Source organism: Prunus avium, chromosome 2, assembly GCF_965620075.1.
Source record: "Prunus avium chromosome 2, drPruAviu1.hap1.1, whole genome shotgun sequence".
NCBI lineage: Eukaryota > Viridiplantae > Streptophyta > Magnoliopsida > Rosales > Rosaceae > Prunus > Prunus avium.
The window spans coordinates 39262403-39283590 of NC_142285.1; the positions used below are offsets into that span (position 1 = coordinate 39262403).

The 21188-nt window shown below is 34.9% G+C and overlaps 1 protein-coding gene and 2 long non-coding RNA genes across 16 annotated transcripts; 2 read left to right on the plus strand and 1 right to left on the minus strand.

The window, feature by feature from the left end:
- Positions 1-238: 238 nt before the first annotated feature.
- Positions 239-4015, plus strand: LOC110756757 (uncharacterized). 4 transcript variants are annotated; one of them, XR_015833625.1, is made up of 7 exons: positions 239-513; positions 680-814; positions 902-1038; positions 1995-2110; positions 2745-2861; positions 3654-3684; positions 3763-4015. It is a non-coding gene; the product is annotated as an uncharacterized LOC110756757 (long non-coding RNA). The 4 variants fall into 4 exon arrangements; XR_015833624.1 differs by having other exon boundaries at positions 680-849; positions 950-1038; positions 3654-4015; XR_015833622.1 differs by having other exon boundaries at positions 3654-4015.
- Positions 4016-11438: 7423 nt separating this feature from the next.
- LOC148297018 (agamous-like MADS-box protein AGL103) lies at positions 11439-11855 on the minus strand. The gene has a single exon (XM_088248700.1). It carries the CDS (start codon positions 11853-11855, stop codon positions 11439-11441), a length of 417 nt encoding a protein of 138 aa, XP_088104826.1.
- Positions 11856-12195: 340 nt separating this feature from the next.
- LOC110756555 (uncharacterized) lies at positions 12196-19070 on the plus strand. Of its 11 annotated transcripts, XR_015833912.1 has the most exons (7): positions 12196-12388; positions 12465-12540; positions 13339-13378; positions 13498-13581; positions 17012-17182; positions 18336-18448; positions 19042-19069. It is a non-coding gene; the product is annotated as an uncharacterized LOC110756555 (long non-coding RNA). The 11 variants fall into 11 exon arrangements; XR_015833913.1 differs by lacking the exon at positions 19042-19069 and having other exon boundaries at positions 12200-12388; positions 18350-18448; XR_015833911.1 differs by lacking the exon at positions 19042-19069 and having other exon boundaries at positions 12200-12388; positions 18362-18448.
- The last annotated feature ends 2118 nt before the right edge of the window (positions 19071-21188 follow it).

Sequence of the window (21188 nt, forward strand, 5' to 3'; positions counted from 1 at the left end):
TGGAGTGGCCCTGGCCCCTGCCGCACCCCCCCCAAAATTTTTTATTTATTTTATCTCTCAACTATTGTATCTATCTATATATATAAAGCAAAAGGCAGAGAATGGTGAAATATTCAAAAATCCCAAATATGCCATTTGTCTAAGAAAAAAATAAAAGCATACAATTTTAATTAAAAGAGGGTGAAATAGTAAAACGCCATTGATTTATAAATAAAAAAAATAAAAATAAAATCGTGTTGTGCTTAACTCGCAGGAGAAGACGGTTGCCTAGAAAATCAAAACAGCTGAAGAACGTGGAGAAAAAATCCATGGGTTCAGAACCCATGAAGCTGGCGGTTTCCACAATTTCAGAACCCATCACCACCATGTTACTTATATTTTCTTCCTCCACTTTACTGGCATCCTTTTCTGCTTCAGAAACCGAAATCGCGAGTAACCACAGTGTAAAGACTGAGCAGATTTCTGTTTCGCTTTCAGCCAATTACGACTCTGTTTGGATCTCCTGGGTTACAGGTTTTGATTTTGTTTTGTTTTCTATTTTTTGATTTTGTACTTGGGTTTACAGCTGTAAGCTTTAAGCTTTATCGTAAATGGAATTTCTTGGCTTTGCAATTGAAAAGTTTTGATTTTTGATTTTTGATTTTTGGCCAATTGGGTTGTTCGTGAATTTTTGTTGTAGGTGTGGGAGCAAATTTCCTCGGTTCCCACAGTAGGGGAATCGCAAATTGGCTACAAGATAAAGCCATTGGACCCCAAAAGTGTGGCAAGTGTTGTTCGTTATGGGAAGCTGAGATATCCACCAACGCATGAAGCAGTGAGTTCTGCGAATCTTCTGCTTCTTTGAATTTTGTGGGTTTGCAATTGGGTTTCAGTTTCTTATAAATTTTTAATTCTTTTTCAGGGATTAATCTCTCTCTCTCTCTCTCTCCCTCTCTCTCTCTCTATCCAGGGGGTTTGGCATCATATATCAAAACTGCTAGAGAACTCTTAGCCAATTCAAAAGCTGGAAAGAACCCATTTGAAGGCTTCACACCTTCTGTAAGTGTACATAGGTTTCATATATTTAAATATTATATACATCGGATAAAGTTGATGATATCTGTCTTTCTCTGTGTCTACTAACACAGAGAACTGTAAGAGCATCCAGTGGGGGTGTAAATTCGGGGGTGTAAAGCCACTTTTACATCCCCTTTACACCTCCGGGGTGTAAATATGTTCTTTGCTCCAGTGGGGGTGTAAATTCAGGGGTGTAGCCGTGGGTCCCAGTTTTTTATGTTGACTTTTCTTCATTTTTATTCTCTTTTCTCGGGTGGGTCCCGCCTGCAAGGGATGTAAAAATGGATATAAATATACATTTTATTTTACATCCCCATGGTGGTGATGTATATTTACATACATTTACATCTCACCATTGGAGACGATTCCAATGACTCGGGGTGTATATTTAACATACACCCCCATATACACCCCCCACTGTGGATGCTCTAAGTAAACTTGATATGTTAATGGTCTGTGCTATTAAAAGGAAATAAGCCAATTAGAAAACTACCCTAGTAACATATCAAGTTTAACTATGTCTCCAGTTTTCTAATTCGTTTTACACTGTAATTAAACATTCTCTGGATAACTGGTATAAAACCATTGATACATATGATTTCATTTGACGTGGCTGTGCTATTAATATTGTTTATAGAACATTGGTTATTAAATGACTTCTGATCGACAACATGAAACTTGATAGAGTGATACTTGAGCAATGACATTTCAGGTTCCAACAGGTGAAACATTGACTTTTGGTCATGTCCACTATTATTTGGGTTAAATTGGGAAATTTGTTATATACCTTGGTGGTTGTTTATACCTTTTGCTTGACTTACAAGCTGTTTTTAGATGTGCTGAACTGAAACTGGAGTTCTTTTTATTAATGCATGTATATTTCTGATATTTCATTCAAGGTGTGCTGAACTGAAACTGGAAGTTCCTTTTATTTGCAGAAAGCGGAAATTGCCTCGAAAGAGAAAAATAGGGCATCTGCTGTTGCACTGAACGCTGAGATTCGGACGCGCGATTGCTAGAGGAGGTTCCCAAGTTGCATAGGTTGGCTGTAAAGGTCAGCATTTACTATTTTAATGATTTTTGGCAATGTGAGCATTTGTAATTGTGCATTTCGTTAAATTGTTTGAGTTCCGCGAATGTTCTGCTTCTTTGAATTTTGTGGGTTTGCAATTGGGTTTCAGTTTCTTATAAATTTTTAATTCTTTTTCGGGGATTAATCTCTCTCTCTCTCTCTCTCTCTCTCTCTCTCTCTCTCATTTTTGGTTCCTGATAGAATTTTTGCTTCAATTTCTGCTCTTTTAGGCTTATTCAATGAAGAAAGCATTTAGGTTTGATCTGTTTACTATCTCTAATTTTTGGATCCTAATGGAGATGATGTGGCTCATAGAATCAAAGCACGATAGGTAAAATGGAGGGTTTTGTTAAGCATATGAAAAACAGATAATTTCATTGATAAAGCCTGGGCATGTGCACACCATCAACCATTCTATATGCTTTGGAACAAAGTTGGTTTTATAGAAAATTCAAAGACCATAATTTATTCATGATTTAAACATTGTAATTAAACATGCTAGATAACACCATTGCCTTAAAAGGGCAGCGTTTCTGGAAAATGTTGTTTTGCTGGTGGGTTCCGATACTATTTTATTTTATATTTTCAATTGTCTTCTGATTGAAATTCACTACAGGTGACTCGGCTTAATTCAAGCTATCCAGGGGTTTTGGCGTCATATATCAAAACTGCTAGAGAACTCTTAGCCAGTTCAAAAGCTGGAAAGAACCCATTTGACGGCTTCACACCTTCTGTAAGTGTACATAGGTTTCATATATTTAAATATATTACACAATCTGATAAAGTTGATGATTCTGGATAACTGGTATAAAACCATTGATCCATATGATTTCATTTGATGTGGCTGTGCTATTAATATTGTTTATAGAACATTGGTTATTAATTGACTTCTGATCGACAACATGAAACTTGATAGAGTGATACTTGAGCAATGACATTTCAGGTTCCAACAGGTGAAACATTGACTTTTGGTCATGTCCACTATTAATTGGGTTAAATTGGGAAATTTTTTATATACCTTGGTGGTTGTTTATACCTTTTGCTTGACTTACAAGCTGTTTTTAGATTGTTTTGTTTATCTGATCAGCTGTGTAACTTAGGATGGTGTTGGTTTTCATGCAAACTGACTAAAAAAATGGGCTTAGGTTTTCGTATAAAACAAATGACAAATATAAAAAAAGCAATGCAAACTAATACAAGAAGGCAACCAAGTTAAAAACTTTACTTAGGAAATGGTTTTATATCATTTTGTAAAATGAGTCTTTTAGGATTTCGAATTATACCCTCTGACAAACTTTGCTCCTTTAGTGCTCTGCCTACTCTTTTTAACTCATTCAATTGGTTTCAATTTGATTGATTTTAAATCTACATTTCTCAACTTTAACCAGTTGTCTTCATCACCCAAATAAAAATGTCCAATTGGTTACATGTTTTAATTTTGGGTTTTGTTTTCATTTGTTTTCTTTTGTTTCTGCTGAATTGAAATTACCCCTATTTTGATGTTGCTCCTAATCTCATGTTGTAGGATTCTCTTCCAACGATCTATCCATTGCTAGGTATGGGTATACGCTCACATTCACCTACCTTTACATTACTTTCTTCGTTTGCTAATTATACTTTTTTATCGAAAAAAGGAGCAAGCAGCTGAAAGAAGAACAATGAAAACATTGAACAGGGAAAATCATTTTGCTTGCTCCTTTGTATTTGATTATTATTATACAAACCAAAACAATGAAGACTACAACCTCGACATGCTCAAGGTTGAACTTTGCAATATATGTATTATATTTTGTTTTGTAATTAATTAATCATTTGTATTAATAACCAATCTTTTGTATTAATAATCGATGTACCCTTACTTGATTTATATAAGAAGTTCATTTTCAACGTATGAGTTAATGCCTTAACTTCAATAATCGATGTACCCTTATTTGATTTATATAAGAAGTTCATTTTCAACGTATGAGTTAATTCCTTAACTTCAATTTTTATGTAAAGGTTTAAAAAAGATATACAACCTTTTATTTTTTTGGAAAGGTTTATATAGCCATTTTAAAGATATTTCGGCATGTGAAAAATATATTCGTTGTAACATAAATCAAATATTAATGCATTGTCGTTATATAAGGAGATGTGTAAAATGTTAATGCATAAATTCCGAATCTATTTAAAGATAAGCTATTGAAATTTAAGAAATTTAAGGTCTTTTCTGTAAGTATCTTACGCTAGGCCTCATCATTTGGCCCGCGGGCTCATGGGCCGATGGGGGCCCGCCCGGCCCATCGAAAAAAAGCCCGGCCCGGCCCGGTCCGTTATGGGCTTTGAGATGGCCCGGCCCGCCTTGGGCCGGGCCGGGCTTGGGCTTGAGTGTTTGAAGCCCGGCCCGATTAGGCCCAAGAAAGTCCGGCCCGGCCCTCCCACAAAAGCCCGGCCTGTTAGGCCCGCATACATATATAATTATGTATAAATAAGAGTTTAGGATTATGATTATATCACTTAAATCACATATATAATTTGTTTCATTTCATTTACTTTTCTTTACTCATTCCTAGTTTTATAATTGGATGATTAGCACATTAATTTAATTTGTGTCAATTATTAATACAACAATTATATATATATATAAGATGAACAACATATCATATCACCAAATATAATCATATCACGAAACATAATCGTACCACCAAATATAATTATGCTTTTCTTGAACACATCACCAAACATTTGCATATTCATTCATACCATCCTTTTTAAAAAATGTTTTTTTTATACTTATTATTTTTTAAAATTATTTCTTAAAACGTATTACGGTCTAATTATGTAATAATCTCAAAAACAATACTTGGTTTTATTATTTTTGTAGAAAATCTTATTAAGTTGTGTGACTTTATTAGGTGTTTTATAAATTTGGTTTGATGTGAAAATATTGGAATTAAGTGAGTTTAATCTCAAATTTGGACTAAAATGCCCTTGATTAAGTTTATGATTTTTTTCGATTGAAGTAGGCCCGTTTTGGCCCGGCCCGGCCCGATGGGCTTTCTCAAGCCCGGCTCATGGGTCGGGCTTGGGCTTTGAATTTTCTAAAAAAATCCGACCCGGCCCGGCCCGCTATTTTCTCTCTCCTCTTTAAAGCCCGGCCCGGCCCGGCCCATTGACGAGCCCTATCTTACGCCACAAGAGGCTATATGGAATTTAAAAAAAATGCTAGATTGACATCAATAAAAAAACATTATCTAATTAAAATATTTGGCAATTATTATATAATAACTCAAATCAAATACATGGGCAATTATTATATAATTAAATTAATAACTAAAATCAAATACATGGGCAATTATTATATAACTAGCCTCCTTGCACGCGCTTCCGCGTGTGCGAGGGGCTTTTTTTAATCACGCGCGCTACGCGCGACTTCCAAAGTTCCGTAAATATTTTTTCGCAATTGTATTTATATAGATGTATGTTTCAACAGTTTCATATTTTAATCGCGCGCGTGTGATAAATCGTCGTGTTAAGAATTTTCTTTTATCGCCCGTATTTTTCTAGACGTTCATCTTAACAGTTTACACACCATAAAAGAAAAACTAGAAACTGCTAAGATGGACTTCTAGAAAAATACGGGCGATAAAAGAAAATTCTTAACATGACGATTTATCACACGTGCGCGATTAAAATATGAAACTGTTGAAACATACATCTATATAAATACAATTGTGAAAAAATATTTACGGAACTTTGGAAGTTGAGCGTAGCGCGCGTGATTAAAAAAAGCCTCTCGCACGCGCGGAAGTGCGTGCAGGGAGGCTAGTATATATAAAGCAAAAGGCAGAGAATAGTGAAACATTCAAAATACCAGAAAATGCCCTTAGTTAATGCAAACATTAAGAATTGAAATTATTAATTAAATGAGGATAATAAGGTAAATTCACACTTTTTCATATTTAAAAAAATTAAAATTAAAATTAAAATCAGATAATGGATCCTATTTTTATGGAACACAACAACCCATTATATTTTTTAATTCTAAAATAAATTTAAAATTTTTAAAAAAAGCCTCTCGCTGGCGCGGAAGCGCATGTAGAGAGGCTAGTTATATATAACACATAGAACTAGTACTAAACAACTTATAATTTAAGTTAAAATTCCCTCTAAAACAAATTAGATATGACTAAATTAGAAATATATTTAGCTATAGACATGTAACTATTGAATACTTAAGTGTTTTGTATACTTGTATTTTCTATTCCGGCCCTCCAACTTTACAATTCTCACTTGAATTGTTGGACTGTCTTCAGGTTTTATTTAATGTTTTTCTATCCTTTTGCTTTCTTTTTTGTTTGTATATATACCATGATTCAAAATTGGCTAGTGTAAAGAGGTATTTGAAATCATCATTAAAGTCCTTCTAACCTACAAAATAATTATCGAAGACCACATATTTTTCAAAACCTCATAAATATCTACTTCAGTGAGCCATTGAAATTGGGGTCCAAGTTCCTTGTAAAGGTGAGACACTTAGCCCACGTTTAATTTGGCTATACACGGGGGCCACGGTAGGGTCATTATAGAAACCGACTGTAAGGTTTTATTGAATGGACTCGGTGGAAAAGTTAGCAACGGAGCTTGGATTCCTAGAAATTTGAATCGTGCGGCTCATGTGGCGGCAAAGATTGGTTTGGGAGCGGCAGAGCTGCATAGCTGGGCTAATCAGCCACCACCCTCCTTAGTTCACGTTCTGGAGTCGGATGGGCTACCGTACCCACCTTTGCTAAACATATGTTGGGTTGTATTAGCTAGAATTTTCCTGAATTTATTTTCTAATTTAGTTTGCTTCTCCCTATAATATGTTCCTCAGGTTTCGGAGTTTTTAATGCATTTCTCTAATTACGACCCCCAAAAAAAAAACACGCTCAGGTGCAAACAAGTCAGGATGAAACATTTCCCAGACTAGTAATCCTTCGTTTCTGGGATTGAACTCAAATTTCATTGGTTTATTCATAAGAGAAATACAATAAAAGGCAATTCAGCATCTACATTGAAAAAAAAAAAACCTTGCTTGAATCACAGAAAAACCATGATGTGCATTAGAACATACCAAATAGTTCATGGTAGAAGTTCCAATTACAAAAAATGGTAGAACTTATTTACTAAAGATTGTTTATATTTCGAAGAAACCCTTTATCATCACTCAAATACTCGAAAGCTAGTACAAATATAGGGGCAGTCCTTTGTCCCAGGCATCTTCAATTGAAGGGAAGCATGTTGTCTCAAAGTGTCTGCCTGCGCTAAAGACGAAGGTAAACGGCCCATAAGATTGAGAAAGATAAATCACATAAACCATATGAGTCTAATGACGATAACAAGTGAACAAAATAACGCATGTTCCTTTTATATTACAAAAGGAGAGAATCCTTAGTTTTGGAGGGCAATGAAGTCATGTATTCTTTTGTTTCTGTAAAATATGCATGCATATTCTGGGCCAAGAACAACTAACTCGTATATCATTGAATTTCATAAATAGTATGTGAGAAAGATAGTAGGAATTACAATTTATCTATTAAGTATCCTTTGCTTGGTAATTGCTACCTTCACATACAGCCAATCATTCAAAAAGGTCAAAAAAAAATTGAAGTATGTATATCTGCATGACCTGTTGAGCATAAGAGTGCCACAAACTCCCCAAAATCCAACAGCAAACCTAAGCCCCATGTTGATGTAATATCCTTGCAGTATAAGCCCATCCTGGCCGTCTTGTTTCACCAACACAGGTTGTCCTGGACCTTTATCCTCCTCAAGGCATGTCCTTGGGAGTGGTGCTCCACAAAGCAGAGGATTTCCACCATAAGCATAGTCAAAGCTTTGGAGCTGAGTGCCTATTGGAATTTTTCCAAACAAGTTGTTTTCTGACAAGTCCAACTTACCAAGACTAGCTATCCAAGAAAGACTTGTTGTAATTCTGCCATTTATCTGGTTTCTTGATAAATCAAGAGACTCTGACTCCTACAAATTTCCAATCCTTGAAGGTATTTGACCTGTTAATTGGTTTCTCGACATGTTTAAAGAAATCAAACCAACAAGATAAGTGATTTCACTAAGAATCTCCCCAATCAATTTATTTCTTGAGAGATCAATACTCTTTAGAAGTCCTAGATTACTTTTAAATTTAGCTCTGAATCCTTTCCATGTTAAAGATGCTTCATCATCATAACACCCTGAAATGTATCCTCCTAGATAATCACCTAAAAAGGAACATTGGATAGTTTTACTTGAACTTCCTTTTTGAGTCAAAGTAGTCAAACTATTGAGACATTTGGGTATAGTTCCAGAGATGTTGTTTCTTGACAAATCCAAAAGTTGAATACGAGTGAGATGGCATAATTGTGGTGGGATGCTTCCATAGAAGTTATTAGATTGAAGGATAAGGATAGTCAAATTCAGGAGACTTGCCCCTAACCATTCAGGTATTGATCCCGATAATTTATTTTTCGCAAGATTAAAAAGTGTCAAGTTACTGCAATTCTTGAATTGTGAAGGCAACTCTCCCACAAATTTATTGTTATTAGTCTTAGTGTCTCGATGCTAAACAAGTACCCCATTGTGGTAGGAATTTTTCCAGATAAAGAGTTATAGCTCAAATCAAGAAAGACTAATTTTTTTAAAATGGATCCAGCAATCCAGAAGTTCTCCGAATATATGGTTGCTTGTGATATCAAAAAAAGTTAAATTACTATCCTTGGTTGTGCTAAAAAAAGAAGCTACTGCCACTATAAAATTATTATTGGATAGATCTAGAAGTAACACTTTTGATAGAGTTGAAGGGATTGGACCCTCCAATTGGTTCCAACTCCCATTTAGCTGAGGTGGAAACTCCGATCTCAAATTTTCAATTGTTCCTCTAATTTGATTATGAGAGAGATCCATAAAGATTAATTTATGTGACAAATCCCAAAGCCAACTCGGAATGGTATCAGTAATTCCATTATCAGAAATATCGATTCCAACTGGAAGGGAGGAACCCAATCAAAATGGAAGTTTAAAACTAGAGAGTCTGAGGATAAATCCAACTCCTTAAATTTGAAGAGTTTCGAGAAATGGATTTCTGAAATCACTTCGTTCGAAGAATTCCCACCAAAATCAATAATCTCCAACTTGGACATCTGTCCAATATTTTCAGGTATTCTTCCACTTAATTTATTGCCCCCGAGAAGCAAGTATTTCAATGATAAAAAGTTCGTGAGATCAGGCACTGAACCCATAATCCCATGATTCTCAGAGATATCAAAATCCTTTACAATGCGTTTGGATGAGGAAATTTAAAAGTACAAAGGATTTCATAAATGACGGAATTTAAAATGATGGAAATTAATGTTCTAGAATTTATAAAGTTTCTTGTTTGGGTGACGGATTTAAAACACGAAATTTAACATTTATTTGTAAAGTTTTTTTTTTAATTTTTTAAACTCAATCTCTTGGGATTTTAGAAATGACGACTTTTAGATAGAATTTAAATTTGGGATTTATAATCTCCAAATTCCATGTTTTTTTCCACTCGGAATTTCTAAGTTTTCTGTTTTTTTTAATCCAAACACGGGAATTGGTTCATGTCAATTTAGAAATTCTGAGTTTTGTCAAAATCCCAAGTTTATTTCCCTCATCCAAACGCACCATTATATATTAATTATATTTTACTTGATGCTTAATTATATAATAAGGAGGAAAAAAAAAGTTGGATGTTAATTACTGTTAGTTGGGTGTTAGGGGTTTTTATTCTTTTTTAATTAGGAGTAAATTGGGTTTTTGTTTTAGGATTATTTGTCAACTTTTAAATCCCCTAGATTAAATTTTAATGAGGTGACATATGGAGAATAAAAGTAAAGCATATCATAACAGAGAAAATCAAAGCAAGGGATCTGGATCCTATCAAATAAACCTTGAAGTTTCCTCATATCTTCATGGTGGATTCAAGGGAGGAACCATGAATTTTTCAACGGGTGGGCTAGCTAAATTTATTAGCTTAAAATTTAATGATTATTTTTTTTGGTACTTACAATTTCTATAGTTTTTCTAGAAATAAAAGTAAACATTAAATCATATAAACCATGCTAGTTCATAGCTTCGTAGACTAATTTTCAATAAGTTTTAACATAAACCAAATAGGGTTTAACACCATAGTGGATTGAACATCTAAGGCTTTTTACCTAGATTGACCTTAGGTTTCTTCATGCATTCATATCATACATGAAAAATTGTTTTATGTAAAAATATTGACTAAGTATGAAAAATGGGTTTTCGAAATAATCATTTTCTCACGATAATTTTTGGCGGCTTTTATTCCTCACATATCAAATAAGAAAACTTGATTTTATGGGATTTTACTATGAAGTATATATTGACCTAATGAGCCATCATTTTTAGCCTAAATCGTATTTTGCACTAAAACCGATTTTTCATATTTTGATTTGGTGGGAATTTGATTTTCTAGTATTTTTATTTGAATTCAAATGGGGGGTACTTCCTTATTTACATTGTAAACTTAAGTAAATTTTTTATATTACTCCATTTACTTAAATGTTGAAAGTGGAAATAAGGTAATCTGTACAACGCCACTGACTCTGCTAATATTGAAAATAAGTTAAATATATAGATTTTTTTTTTCTTAAAAAACAACACTGGGCTACAGTCCATTATAGCCTTTAATGTGGTTCCGCCCTTGAGTGGATTCCAGAGTTTCATGTTTTAGGCTAACGTTTTAGCCATTTATTTGGCATGCTGCATCAGTTCAACAACACCCTATTGGAAAATACCACGAAACTTGGAGCTTAGTTAGCATATTGGAAGATACACATGTATTATCATAACTGTAGCTCTAATATTTTAAATGAAACAGAGAAGACCTTACAATATTGTAAAACAATAAATGAAAACAACGACACCCAATAGATGACGGAATATAAAAATACCCATTAACTAAAGCAGAAGCATGGTATAACAACAATTCCGAAAGTGAATTAAGTAAACATGGGCATGTATTTTCCATATAGCCAAAAGGTCGTAATTCAGAAATTGAATCAATCAAACTAAAAGATAGCTACAAATTCAGTAAGGGTTAGATCATCAGATCTTCAATGAGCTTGAAATCAATGCACTTGGCAGTTTGAGATATTGCACATATAGTTATAGACATCAATTATAGGGCTGAAGTTGTAGAATTGATTGAAATCATATTATTCAGGACAAGTTTGCTGATCAGGGGCTTGATTAGTAATTTAGTAGGCTTCCAACAAATGTTGGTGTGGTGCTCTTCTAATTTTTATACATTTCGATTTTGTTCCACGGAATCAATCTTCTTGGATGAAGCTTGTATCTTGGCTTCCAGTGAACCAATTAGTTTAATCAATTTGACCTGCAAAAACTCATCGATTCGATCATCCCATGTTGGGTACAATCTTTCAAACTTTCGATCCACGTCTTCCTTCTTGGCGGCACTGTAAAAATCAGACAAATCGAAGTTTTGCTTTAAACCAGGTACATGAATATCCCTGGAAACATTATACTTGTTAAAAATGCAATTGAATTCAGCTGAATCTTGAGGCCACGTCTCTGATTGAATTGCCCTCCCCTTCTTTTGATCAGCTTCATAGATGATCAAGCAAACATCAATATCACAGAGTTTCAAAAGCTCGTCCGCCTTTTTATATATACTTTTCTTTCTCTTCCGAAAGGTCATCTTATGAGCAATCTCATTAATTTGGTATAAGTTCTAAGCTTCTTCTTAGGGGTGGGCATTGGAACCGCAAAACCGCAAAATTGAACCAAACCAATCAGAAAAAAACCGAACAAAATCGTGTTGATTGGAAAAGTCAAAAACCGAAATAAATCCAAACCGAACCGGTTCAGACCGATTTCAGTTCCGGTTTTTCACCCTAAAGAACCGGTCCAATCCGAACCGGTCCAATAGAGTTAATTAATATATATTTTTTATATTATATATATTTATATTTGAAATTATGTATGATGTGTATGCTACTACCATAGGTAGCGCACACACAGGATTACACAAAATAAAAAAGCCTCAAGTGACTTAGGGTTTTTTATTTCTTCGTTTTTTCCTCCCCTCCCATCCCATTACGTTTCTTCCTCCCTTTCGTTTCATACTCAGCCAGCCGCCACCGATTCCAAACCTCTCTCAGAGCCATCACGTCACGCCTCTCTCTACCGCCGCTCTTCTCTCAGCCTCTCTCAGTCGCCGTCATCACGCAGGTCAGATTCTCTCTCTCTCTCTCTATCTTTTTTTTTTCTTCCCCAATTCGATTTTCTGACTCTCTCTGTCCTCCAGCAAACCGGAGATCCCATTCGCTCGCAGCGTCCACCTCTTCGTCTCGCATAACTCTCTGTCTCTGTCTCTCTCTCAGGTACTGTTCATCTCCCTCTCTCTCTTTCAGCTCATCTTCGATTCTGTTACTAGGGTTTTGCATCTGTTTGGGTATTTAGGTTTTGATTGTGTGTGCATCTGTTTACCCGCTCCTTGCGAAAAATCAATGCTGGAGGAGCTACCGATTGTTGTTTGCAGATTTATTGTTATTTTTGTTTTTTGATTTTCTGATTTTCTGTTTATTTTGATTTGTATGCATTGAATATGTCATGTCTTGTTCTGGAAAAACCATCACGTACTCCGGTTATTGCTTCATAGTCTTCATAGTGAATTTATGAATGTGAGTCATGCAGTTGGATTGCCTGGAAAAAATGATGTACCAGATCATGGATATTTGGCAATACAGTAAATCTTGTTTGTAATGATTGCGTTTGCAAGATATTTGAATACAGAGTTACTGCTGTAGATGGTCGTTACCAGATTGGAATCTACACTGTACAAGGAATTCAATATGGGGAGGAGATCATATTCGACTACAATTCTGTTAGTGTGGCAATACCCTTGTATCGAATGCTTCATGGGTTTACAGAATTTCTTTACTGATGCATATAGTGCCTTGTGTTTGGCTTCTAGGGGTACGAACGATTCTTTGCTTCAAAACCCAAGTTTGCTGCTTTCACAGCAACAGACATAATCTGTGGGTCTTTTGTTAGCATTTTTAGATTTGCATTATCTGGTTTTGTACTGTTGTAAGAAAATTTATTTGGCTTTTGGAAGTTCTTATTCTTACCTCCATGTTTTCTATGCACTCTTATGGTCTGATTATATTTTTGTACAGGTTGTAAAAAAAGTTAAAGTTCGTATTGAATCAATAGAAGGTTGTAAAAAAAGTTAAAGTTCTATGCACTCTTATGGTCTGATTATGTTTTCTATGTACATGTAAAAAAAGTTAAAGTTCTATGCACTCTTATGGTCTGATTATGTTTTCTATGTACAGGTTGTAAAAAAAGTTAAAGTCGTATATTTTTATAGCTGGAGTAAATCAATTATTATCTGAAGGATTGACGCGTGAGCTGCCACTGTAAGTTAAACCATCTTGCCTTTGAGAAAGCAATGGGTTATTATAAAGGTTTATCTTTCTGTTTATAAATTTATCTTTGTTGTGAACTTGTGAAAATTAATTAGATAATATTATATGCTGTATGTATGTTGCTGCTGTATTAGTTTTAGTTAAATTAGATAATTAGAAAATATTGCTGCTGTATTAGTTTATGTTGTATGTATGTGCTGCTGTATTAGTTTAAGTTCAATTAGATAATTAGATAATATTGCTGCTGTATGTATGTTGCTGCTGTATTAGTTTAATTAGATAATATTGTGTGAACTTTAAGTTAAATCTCTCTCTCTCTCTCTTTATTAGTTTATTGCTGCTGTATGATATTATTGTATGCTGCTGATTTTTGTATTGATAAATAATTAGGTGCTGATTTTTAAATATTAAAAGAGGGATGGACCAATTTGAGCAGTTGTCTAGTAATAGTAATGAAGTATGCTCTTCTTCCGCTTCCGCATCTTCACCATCACCTACTATACCAATAAGCCAACCTCAAGCCCAAACACCTCCTCAACATAGTGGTCTTCCACCATTACCTCCTTTAGAGACTAGAAAGCCATCAAGAGAAAAATCGGAGGTGTGGGATCACTTTGAGAAATATGATATTTAATGAGACTGAGTACCAAGAAAGTAAAATAAAACAATCAGAAGTATATAGAGAAAATGAAAAACAAACCAAGGTCGTTTGGTAATAGAAAATCTATGAACATATACAGTCGGATCAAAATAGAAATGATATTTAATCTAAATAATAAAGTCACAGTATAAACAAAATAACACAAGGAGAGGACCAACCAAAGTAAAAATCCACTGCTTCAGTTTGGAGATGTCTAACTTAAAAACTTGGATCACCTTTAGCCGATAATGAAGAACGAACATTGACTGCAACAATAATTGGAGAAAATCAACTGTCATAACAGAGAAATCAGTTGCAATCTATCACCTATAGCCATCATATCTCATGAAAACTAACAGCTTAAATTTCATAAAGCACAATTATACTAGGAAAACATGATTGCATGACAAACATAATGCGAATCAATTTATGAGTTTATAGTTATTTTGTATAATGACAAAAAAAGAATTGCCTACAAATTTCAAAGCGAAAAATCATATTATACATGATAGGAAAAATAGCTCTGTTTATGAAAGCACATCAACAAGGAAACTCAAATCATATATGAAGGTATAGAAAAACTCATGTGAGAGCTGCACAACAGCTACTCCCACCAAAGAGCAGCCCTCCCTGAATTTCCAAGGAAACAAGCCATGACTTTTTTTCTTTTTTTTCGTTTTTTTTTAAACTGAAGATTGGTTAGGGGTGGGCATCATGATTGGAAAACTGGAAAAAAATCAGTGGACCAAAAAGTCAACAAATCGGACCGAAATCAGACCGAACCAGTTCCAACCGGTTTCGGTTTCGATTTTACACCTCACCGCACCGAACCAGACTGGTCATATATATATATTTTTTATTTTTACAAAATTTTAAAATCTAATGCCATATTTTAAATGTTATAATTACTATTTTTCCAAGTTCAACTTCAAAAAATTTCTAAATGTATGAATAGGATTATTTGTTAATTTTTAAGCCAAAAAATAAGTTATTTATTAAAAAAAATTAAAAAAATAATAAATTAATAATCCGGTTCAAAATCGAAATTGGTCGGTTTTTGAATTTTTTTTGCCTAAATCGAATCGAATCGAAACGGTTAAATAATACCGATTTTGGTTTTGGTTTGAGGTGAGAATCGGACCGCGCCCACCCCTAAGATTGGTAACTAGATTTGTTTTTGTTTCCTCGTTGACCCTTGATCCTGCCCTTCTAAGTTCTAACAATCAAACCAGCCTCCTTAACCACAAGTTCAAACAAGTAACTTCTTGGTCTTACCTAGTGACCTAATCTAACCTAGTGACCATTGAACTTAAACCGGTGACCCCCACCTAGGCATGATCTTGTGATCCAACCCTATGACATACTGATAGTCATTCTATATAGTTAATTTGAAATAATTAAATTATCTTTAACCAAAAAAAATTTTATTTATTCAGAAACCATTTAAGCAATTATTCTTAATTTTTCATAAAACGTTTTTGCCATAGAGGAGTGACTAAACAAGCATCACAGTAAAAAAAGGCCAGAAACAAAGAAACAACCCAAGTTTGGTCCACAACTAGCAACTGCAGATCAACTAAATACCCAAATATTGGGAACTAAAAGAGCTAATTTTCATATCCTTGCTACCATTTCTCAACAAGGTTCGGTACCAATTTTGGAAAAAGAAATCAAGGGAAGGAAAATGAACATACAGGGTAGAGAGCATTGGGCATTCTAATTAAGCTAATCCATCGACCCAGAGCCACACAAAAGCATAATCAACCAAACAGAATCAATTACACATAACCAAAATCAACACACAAGCAACTTACTGAGATGGAGTGGGAGGATGACGATGAGGCAGCAGTTTGCGATGACATGCCCAGCTCTAGTGAAAACCAAACCAAATAAACATTTTGTCCCCTAAGAAAAATGGTGCTGTTCCAGCGTCTAGTAACCCAGAGGTGTCACATGCCCTAAATTATGTTGCTTCACCAAAATTCCCCCAAAAAAGCCCACAACATAGCTCGAGGGTATTAATGTAAAAACTCACTACCAGAACCTGCCAAATGTCAAATCATAATTAGGGGTGGGCACAGTCCGGTGCAGAGCTCGAATTAGAACTGAAATTAGTACTGTTTATTTGGTCCGGTCCGGTTCAATTTTTAGTAAACATCGGACCAAATCGAACTGGTTGGCCCAATTCGGTTTTCCAATTTGGGCTGGGTTTTCTTTTTTTGGGGTAAAAAATCTGTTTGTGTGCTTCAGTAGCATATAAGATAAAGCCTTGTTTCAGATTCCTGTAAAAATTTGAGACCGTGAAGAAGGATGGTAGCAAATCTTTGACAAGTAAAAAGAGAGCTAGGTGCAAGTATTGCCTTATTAGTTATGTCGCGGACCCTAATGTGAATGGGATGTCAAGTTTGAAGAAACATATTGAGTCTATATGTAAGAAATTCCCTGGGAGTGTTGGAAAGGATAAAAGGCAAAAGATCTTGTCGTTTGACCAAGCAAACAAACAGATTTTTTATCCCAAAATAAATAAATAAAAAATCGGCCCAAATCGGAAAACCGAATCGGGCCAACCAGTTCGGTTTGGTCCCCTTTTTTTCCTGTTTTTACTAAAATTCGAATCGGACCTGACCGAATGAACAATGCTAATTTCGGTTCTACTTTGAGCTCTGCACCGGACCGAACCGGACTGTGCCCACCCCTAATTTTGGTTTGACATTTGGCAGGTTCTGGTGGTGAGTTTTTACATTAATACCCTCGAGCTGTGTTGTGGTTGGCTTTTTTCAGGGAATTTTGGTGAAGCAACATAGTTTAGGGCCTGTGACACCTCTGGGTTACTAGACGTTGGAACGGCGCCGTTTTTCTAAGGGGCAAAATGTTTATTTGGTTTGGTTTTCACTAGGGCTGGGCATTTCATCGCAAACTGCTGCCTCATCGTCATCCTCCCACTCCATCTCTGTAAGTTGCTTGTGTGTTGATTTTGGTTATGTGTAATTGATTCTGTTTGGTTGATTATGCTTTTGTGTGGCTCTAGGTCGATGGATTAGCTTAATTAGAATGCTCTCTACCATGTATTTTCATTTTCCTTCCCTTGATTTCTTTTTCCAAAATTGGTACCGAACCTTGTTGAGAAATGGTAGCAAGGATATGAAAATTAGCTCTTTTAGTTCCCAATATTTGGGTATTTAGTTGATTTGCAGTTGCTAGTTGTGGACCAAACTTGGGTTGTTTCTGGCTTTTTTTACTGTGATGCTTGTTTAGTCACTCCTCTATGGCAAAAACGTTTTATGGAAAATTAAGAATAATTGCTTAAATGGTTTCTGAATACATAATTTTTTTTTTGTTAAAGATAATTTAATTATTTCAAATTAACTATATAGAATGACTATCAGTATGTCATAGGGTTGGATCACAAGATCATGCCTAGGTGGGGGTCACCGGTTCAAGTTCGATGGTCATCAAGTTGAGTCCAATGGTCACTAGGTTCGATCAGAAGGTCACTAGGTCAGACCAAGAAGTTACTTGTTTGAGCTTGTGGTTAAGGAGGTTGGTTGTTAGAACTTAGAAGGGCAGGATCAAGGGTCAACGAGGAAACAAATCTAGTTACCAATCTTACTTAATTTTCAGTTTTATAAAACTGAAGAAAAAAAAAAGAGTCATTGCTTGTTTCCTTGGAAATTCAGGAGGGCTGCTCTCTGGCACGGAGAGGGTTTAATCTGGTCCACCTTAAGGTCCTTTCATGGAGGGCTGCTCTTTGGTGGGAGTAGCTGTTGTGCAGCTCTCACATGAGTTTTTCTATACCTTCATATATGATTTGAGTTTCCTTGTTGATGTGCTTTCATAAACAGAGCTATTTTTCCTATCATGTATATAATATGATTTTCCTTAGATTCCTTAAAGAGGAAGAGCTTTGAAATTTGTAGGCAATTCTTTTTTTGTCATTATACAAAATAACTATAAACTCATAAATTGATTCGCATTATGTTTGTCATGCAATCATGTTTTCCTAGTATTATTGTGCTTTATGAAATTTAAGCTGTTAATTTTTCATGAGATATGATGGCTATAGCCTATAGGTGATAGATTGCAACTGATTCCTCTATTATGACAGTTGATTTTCTCCAGTTATTGTTGCAGTCAAGGTTCGTTCTTCATTACCGGCTGAAGGTGATCCAAGTTTTTAAGTTAGACATCTCCAAACTGAAGCAGTGGATTTTTACTTTGGTTGGTCCTCTCCTTGTGTTATTTTGTTTATACTGTGACTTTATTGTTTAGATTAAATATCATTTCTATTTTGATCCGACTGTATATGTTCTTAGATTTTCTAATACCAAACGACCTTGGTTTGCTTTTCATTTTCTCTATATACTTCTGATTGTTTTATTTTACTTTCTTGGTAAATCTGATGTGAAATCTTGGTTTATATGTTATATGATTTCCCCATCCTTTTTTTTGGTTTTTTGTAGTTATGTTTTCTATGACAATCTGGTTGATGTTATTTCGTTTTAGGGATTTGGGGTTTTATTTTTCTAGAGATGTTTGGGACTTAGTTCTGCAGAAGCATAGTAGAGTTGTGAATACTTCAAAAAGGCCTGACTTGATGGATGGGTTTCTCTTGATTTCATAAAGTGCTTAATGGAGGATTTGTTAAAGATATGAACATGCTCTGATCTTTGGGTTTTTTTTTTTCCTTTTCATACCCAACATTTATCATGAAGGACTGGATTCTTTTCTGTTTTATTTCAATCATTTTTTAGTTTAGACCCTGCTGTCATTCCTCTGACTAGGATTTGTTTATTGATTGTCAAATGAGTCAGCCAAAAAGAAAGAGCACCGAAAGTAATGGTGACCAAGGTATGTGTAGTGATTCGATCTTTTCATCACCCAAACCTTTTGTGGGGGCTTCCACCTTCTACACGGAGGATTGCATTGCCTGAATCACGAGTCTTATATACTGTGTTGCGATCACCTCATATTGATAAAAAGTCCAGAGAGCAGTTTGAAATGGAAATCAAGAAACAATATCTGGTCATAAAGACACAATCGCATGAATTGCAGAAGAAGTTTTTTTGGCTAAAGCGCCAACGTATATTTGGAGCTCAATATGAACTCCTATTTTCTTGCAAGACTCGCTTGGATAAGGAACAACTTCAGAAATTGCTTTGAAGGAAGATCATTGCATTGACCCTTCCCTGAACCAGAACCAGAACCAGAACCAGCATGGCGCCGCTGGATGGTTCTGATTAACACAACAGGAAGGGAGGGGAAAAAGAGCACTTCAAGTGATGCCCTAGTTTGCATTGTGACTGGTGTTTTTCAAGTTTTGTAAGTTTAAAATCTGTTTTGATCAGATAGGAAGATGCAGAACTGTTTTTGGTTATTGTGGGATTTTGCGTCCAAGTTAGAGAATGATATGAGGTTGCTATAATAATCCAACACTTGACATTTTCAACTTGGAGTTGGATATCTCACTGAACTTTTGCATTATCTCTAATGTGAGAAGGCACTGGCAAAGAAGTACTTGCATTAGAGGGCTGGAACTTCCTGTTCTGCAAGTTCTTTTGTTTTTCGTTTTTGTTTTTCTTTGCTTTATTATCTTTATTGTGTGCCGGATTCGTCACCTATTCCATATCCTTGCTTATATTTTTATTTGTTTGGTAACACCAATTAGCATATTCATCAAATTAGTACAAATATGCATGGATTTTACACTAAACCCTATATTCTTCAACTATAATATTTTTGAGGGTCTTTACGCTAATTTCTAATTTCTTGGAACAAAAATTATAGGTTTCAACTTACTCCCTTAAACATATGTAGGTTTAAACTTCCCTATCACTCTCTCTGGAATCAATTGACCTCGTGGTGCAGTTGCCAAACAATTTTATTTCTAGTCCTTAATCTGTTTACATATGTTTTAATTTTGGGGTGCTTTTCTGCAAATTTCTTCTTCCATAAAGGGCTTGTAACAAAACAAAAACAAAAAAAACAAAAAAAAACGCTTGTGCTTTTTTTATTAATGGGATCAAAAGGAAAAATAAAGATCCAAAAGATATAAAACGAGAACGAGATGGGTGGCTCGAAGAAATTGTAAACCAGTAGATGGGTGGGTGTGTAGAATGGGTTGAAGAATGGGTTAATGAGCTGCCTAATTCTTATAAAAAATATGGTCCATTAATAAATTCTCAGTTGGTAGTGAAGCATCACGTACAAATCTTTGGTCAACTTTGTGGCGCGCTTGACCTGAGAATCTAACAAATCCGACCGTCAAGATGATTGTTTAGGGTTAAATAAAAGACCAAAGAAAAAAGAAACACAAAAAGGCTGACAAATTCAAGGAAGCGTAAGATGTCATATCTTGCATTACATTACGTAGCAAGAAAACGAATATTATAAGAGAAAAAATGGTGAGGAAGAGGTTAAGCAAAGTCTGTATAACAAAAATCTGTGTTTGCAAAAGACTCACTAATGTAGTGGTTTACAGTAATTGCTCTTTTAGACATTGTTCAGTTTCAATAGTGAAACTTAAGTAATCTTTCTGCTATTCAGTTTCCTCGTATCTGGCACTATAGCTACTTTGTACTTTATTATATTTTATTAATAAAATATTATCACTTTTTTAAATTAAAAAAGGAATATTGTGCACTGGATTTTGCATGATTGGGAGCGGTTGTTGGTTTTATCTATAGGAATTTTTTATTATAACTATTTGCTGGCATATTTGTTTTCAACATAAGAACTCATTTTTAATCATAAATCTTCCTAACGGAATAGAAATATCCAGAAAGCTTGGCAAAGCATTCCAGATTTGCCTGGCAAAAGTGGACAGTGTTATTATTACAGAAGTAGACAAATATTATCTATGTCCATAACCTAAGAGCATCCATAATGGACTCCCTAAACACAATATTCTAAATTCTTAATTTTAGGAGGTAACACCATTTTCCAAATTTTCTTGAGAGAC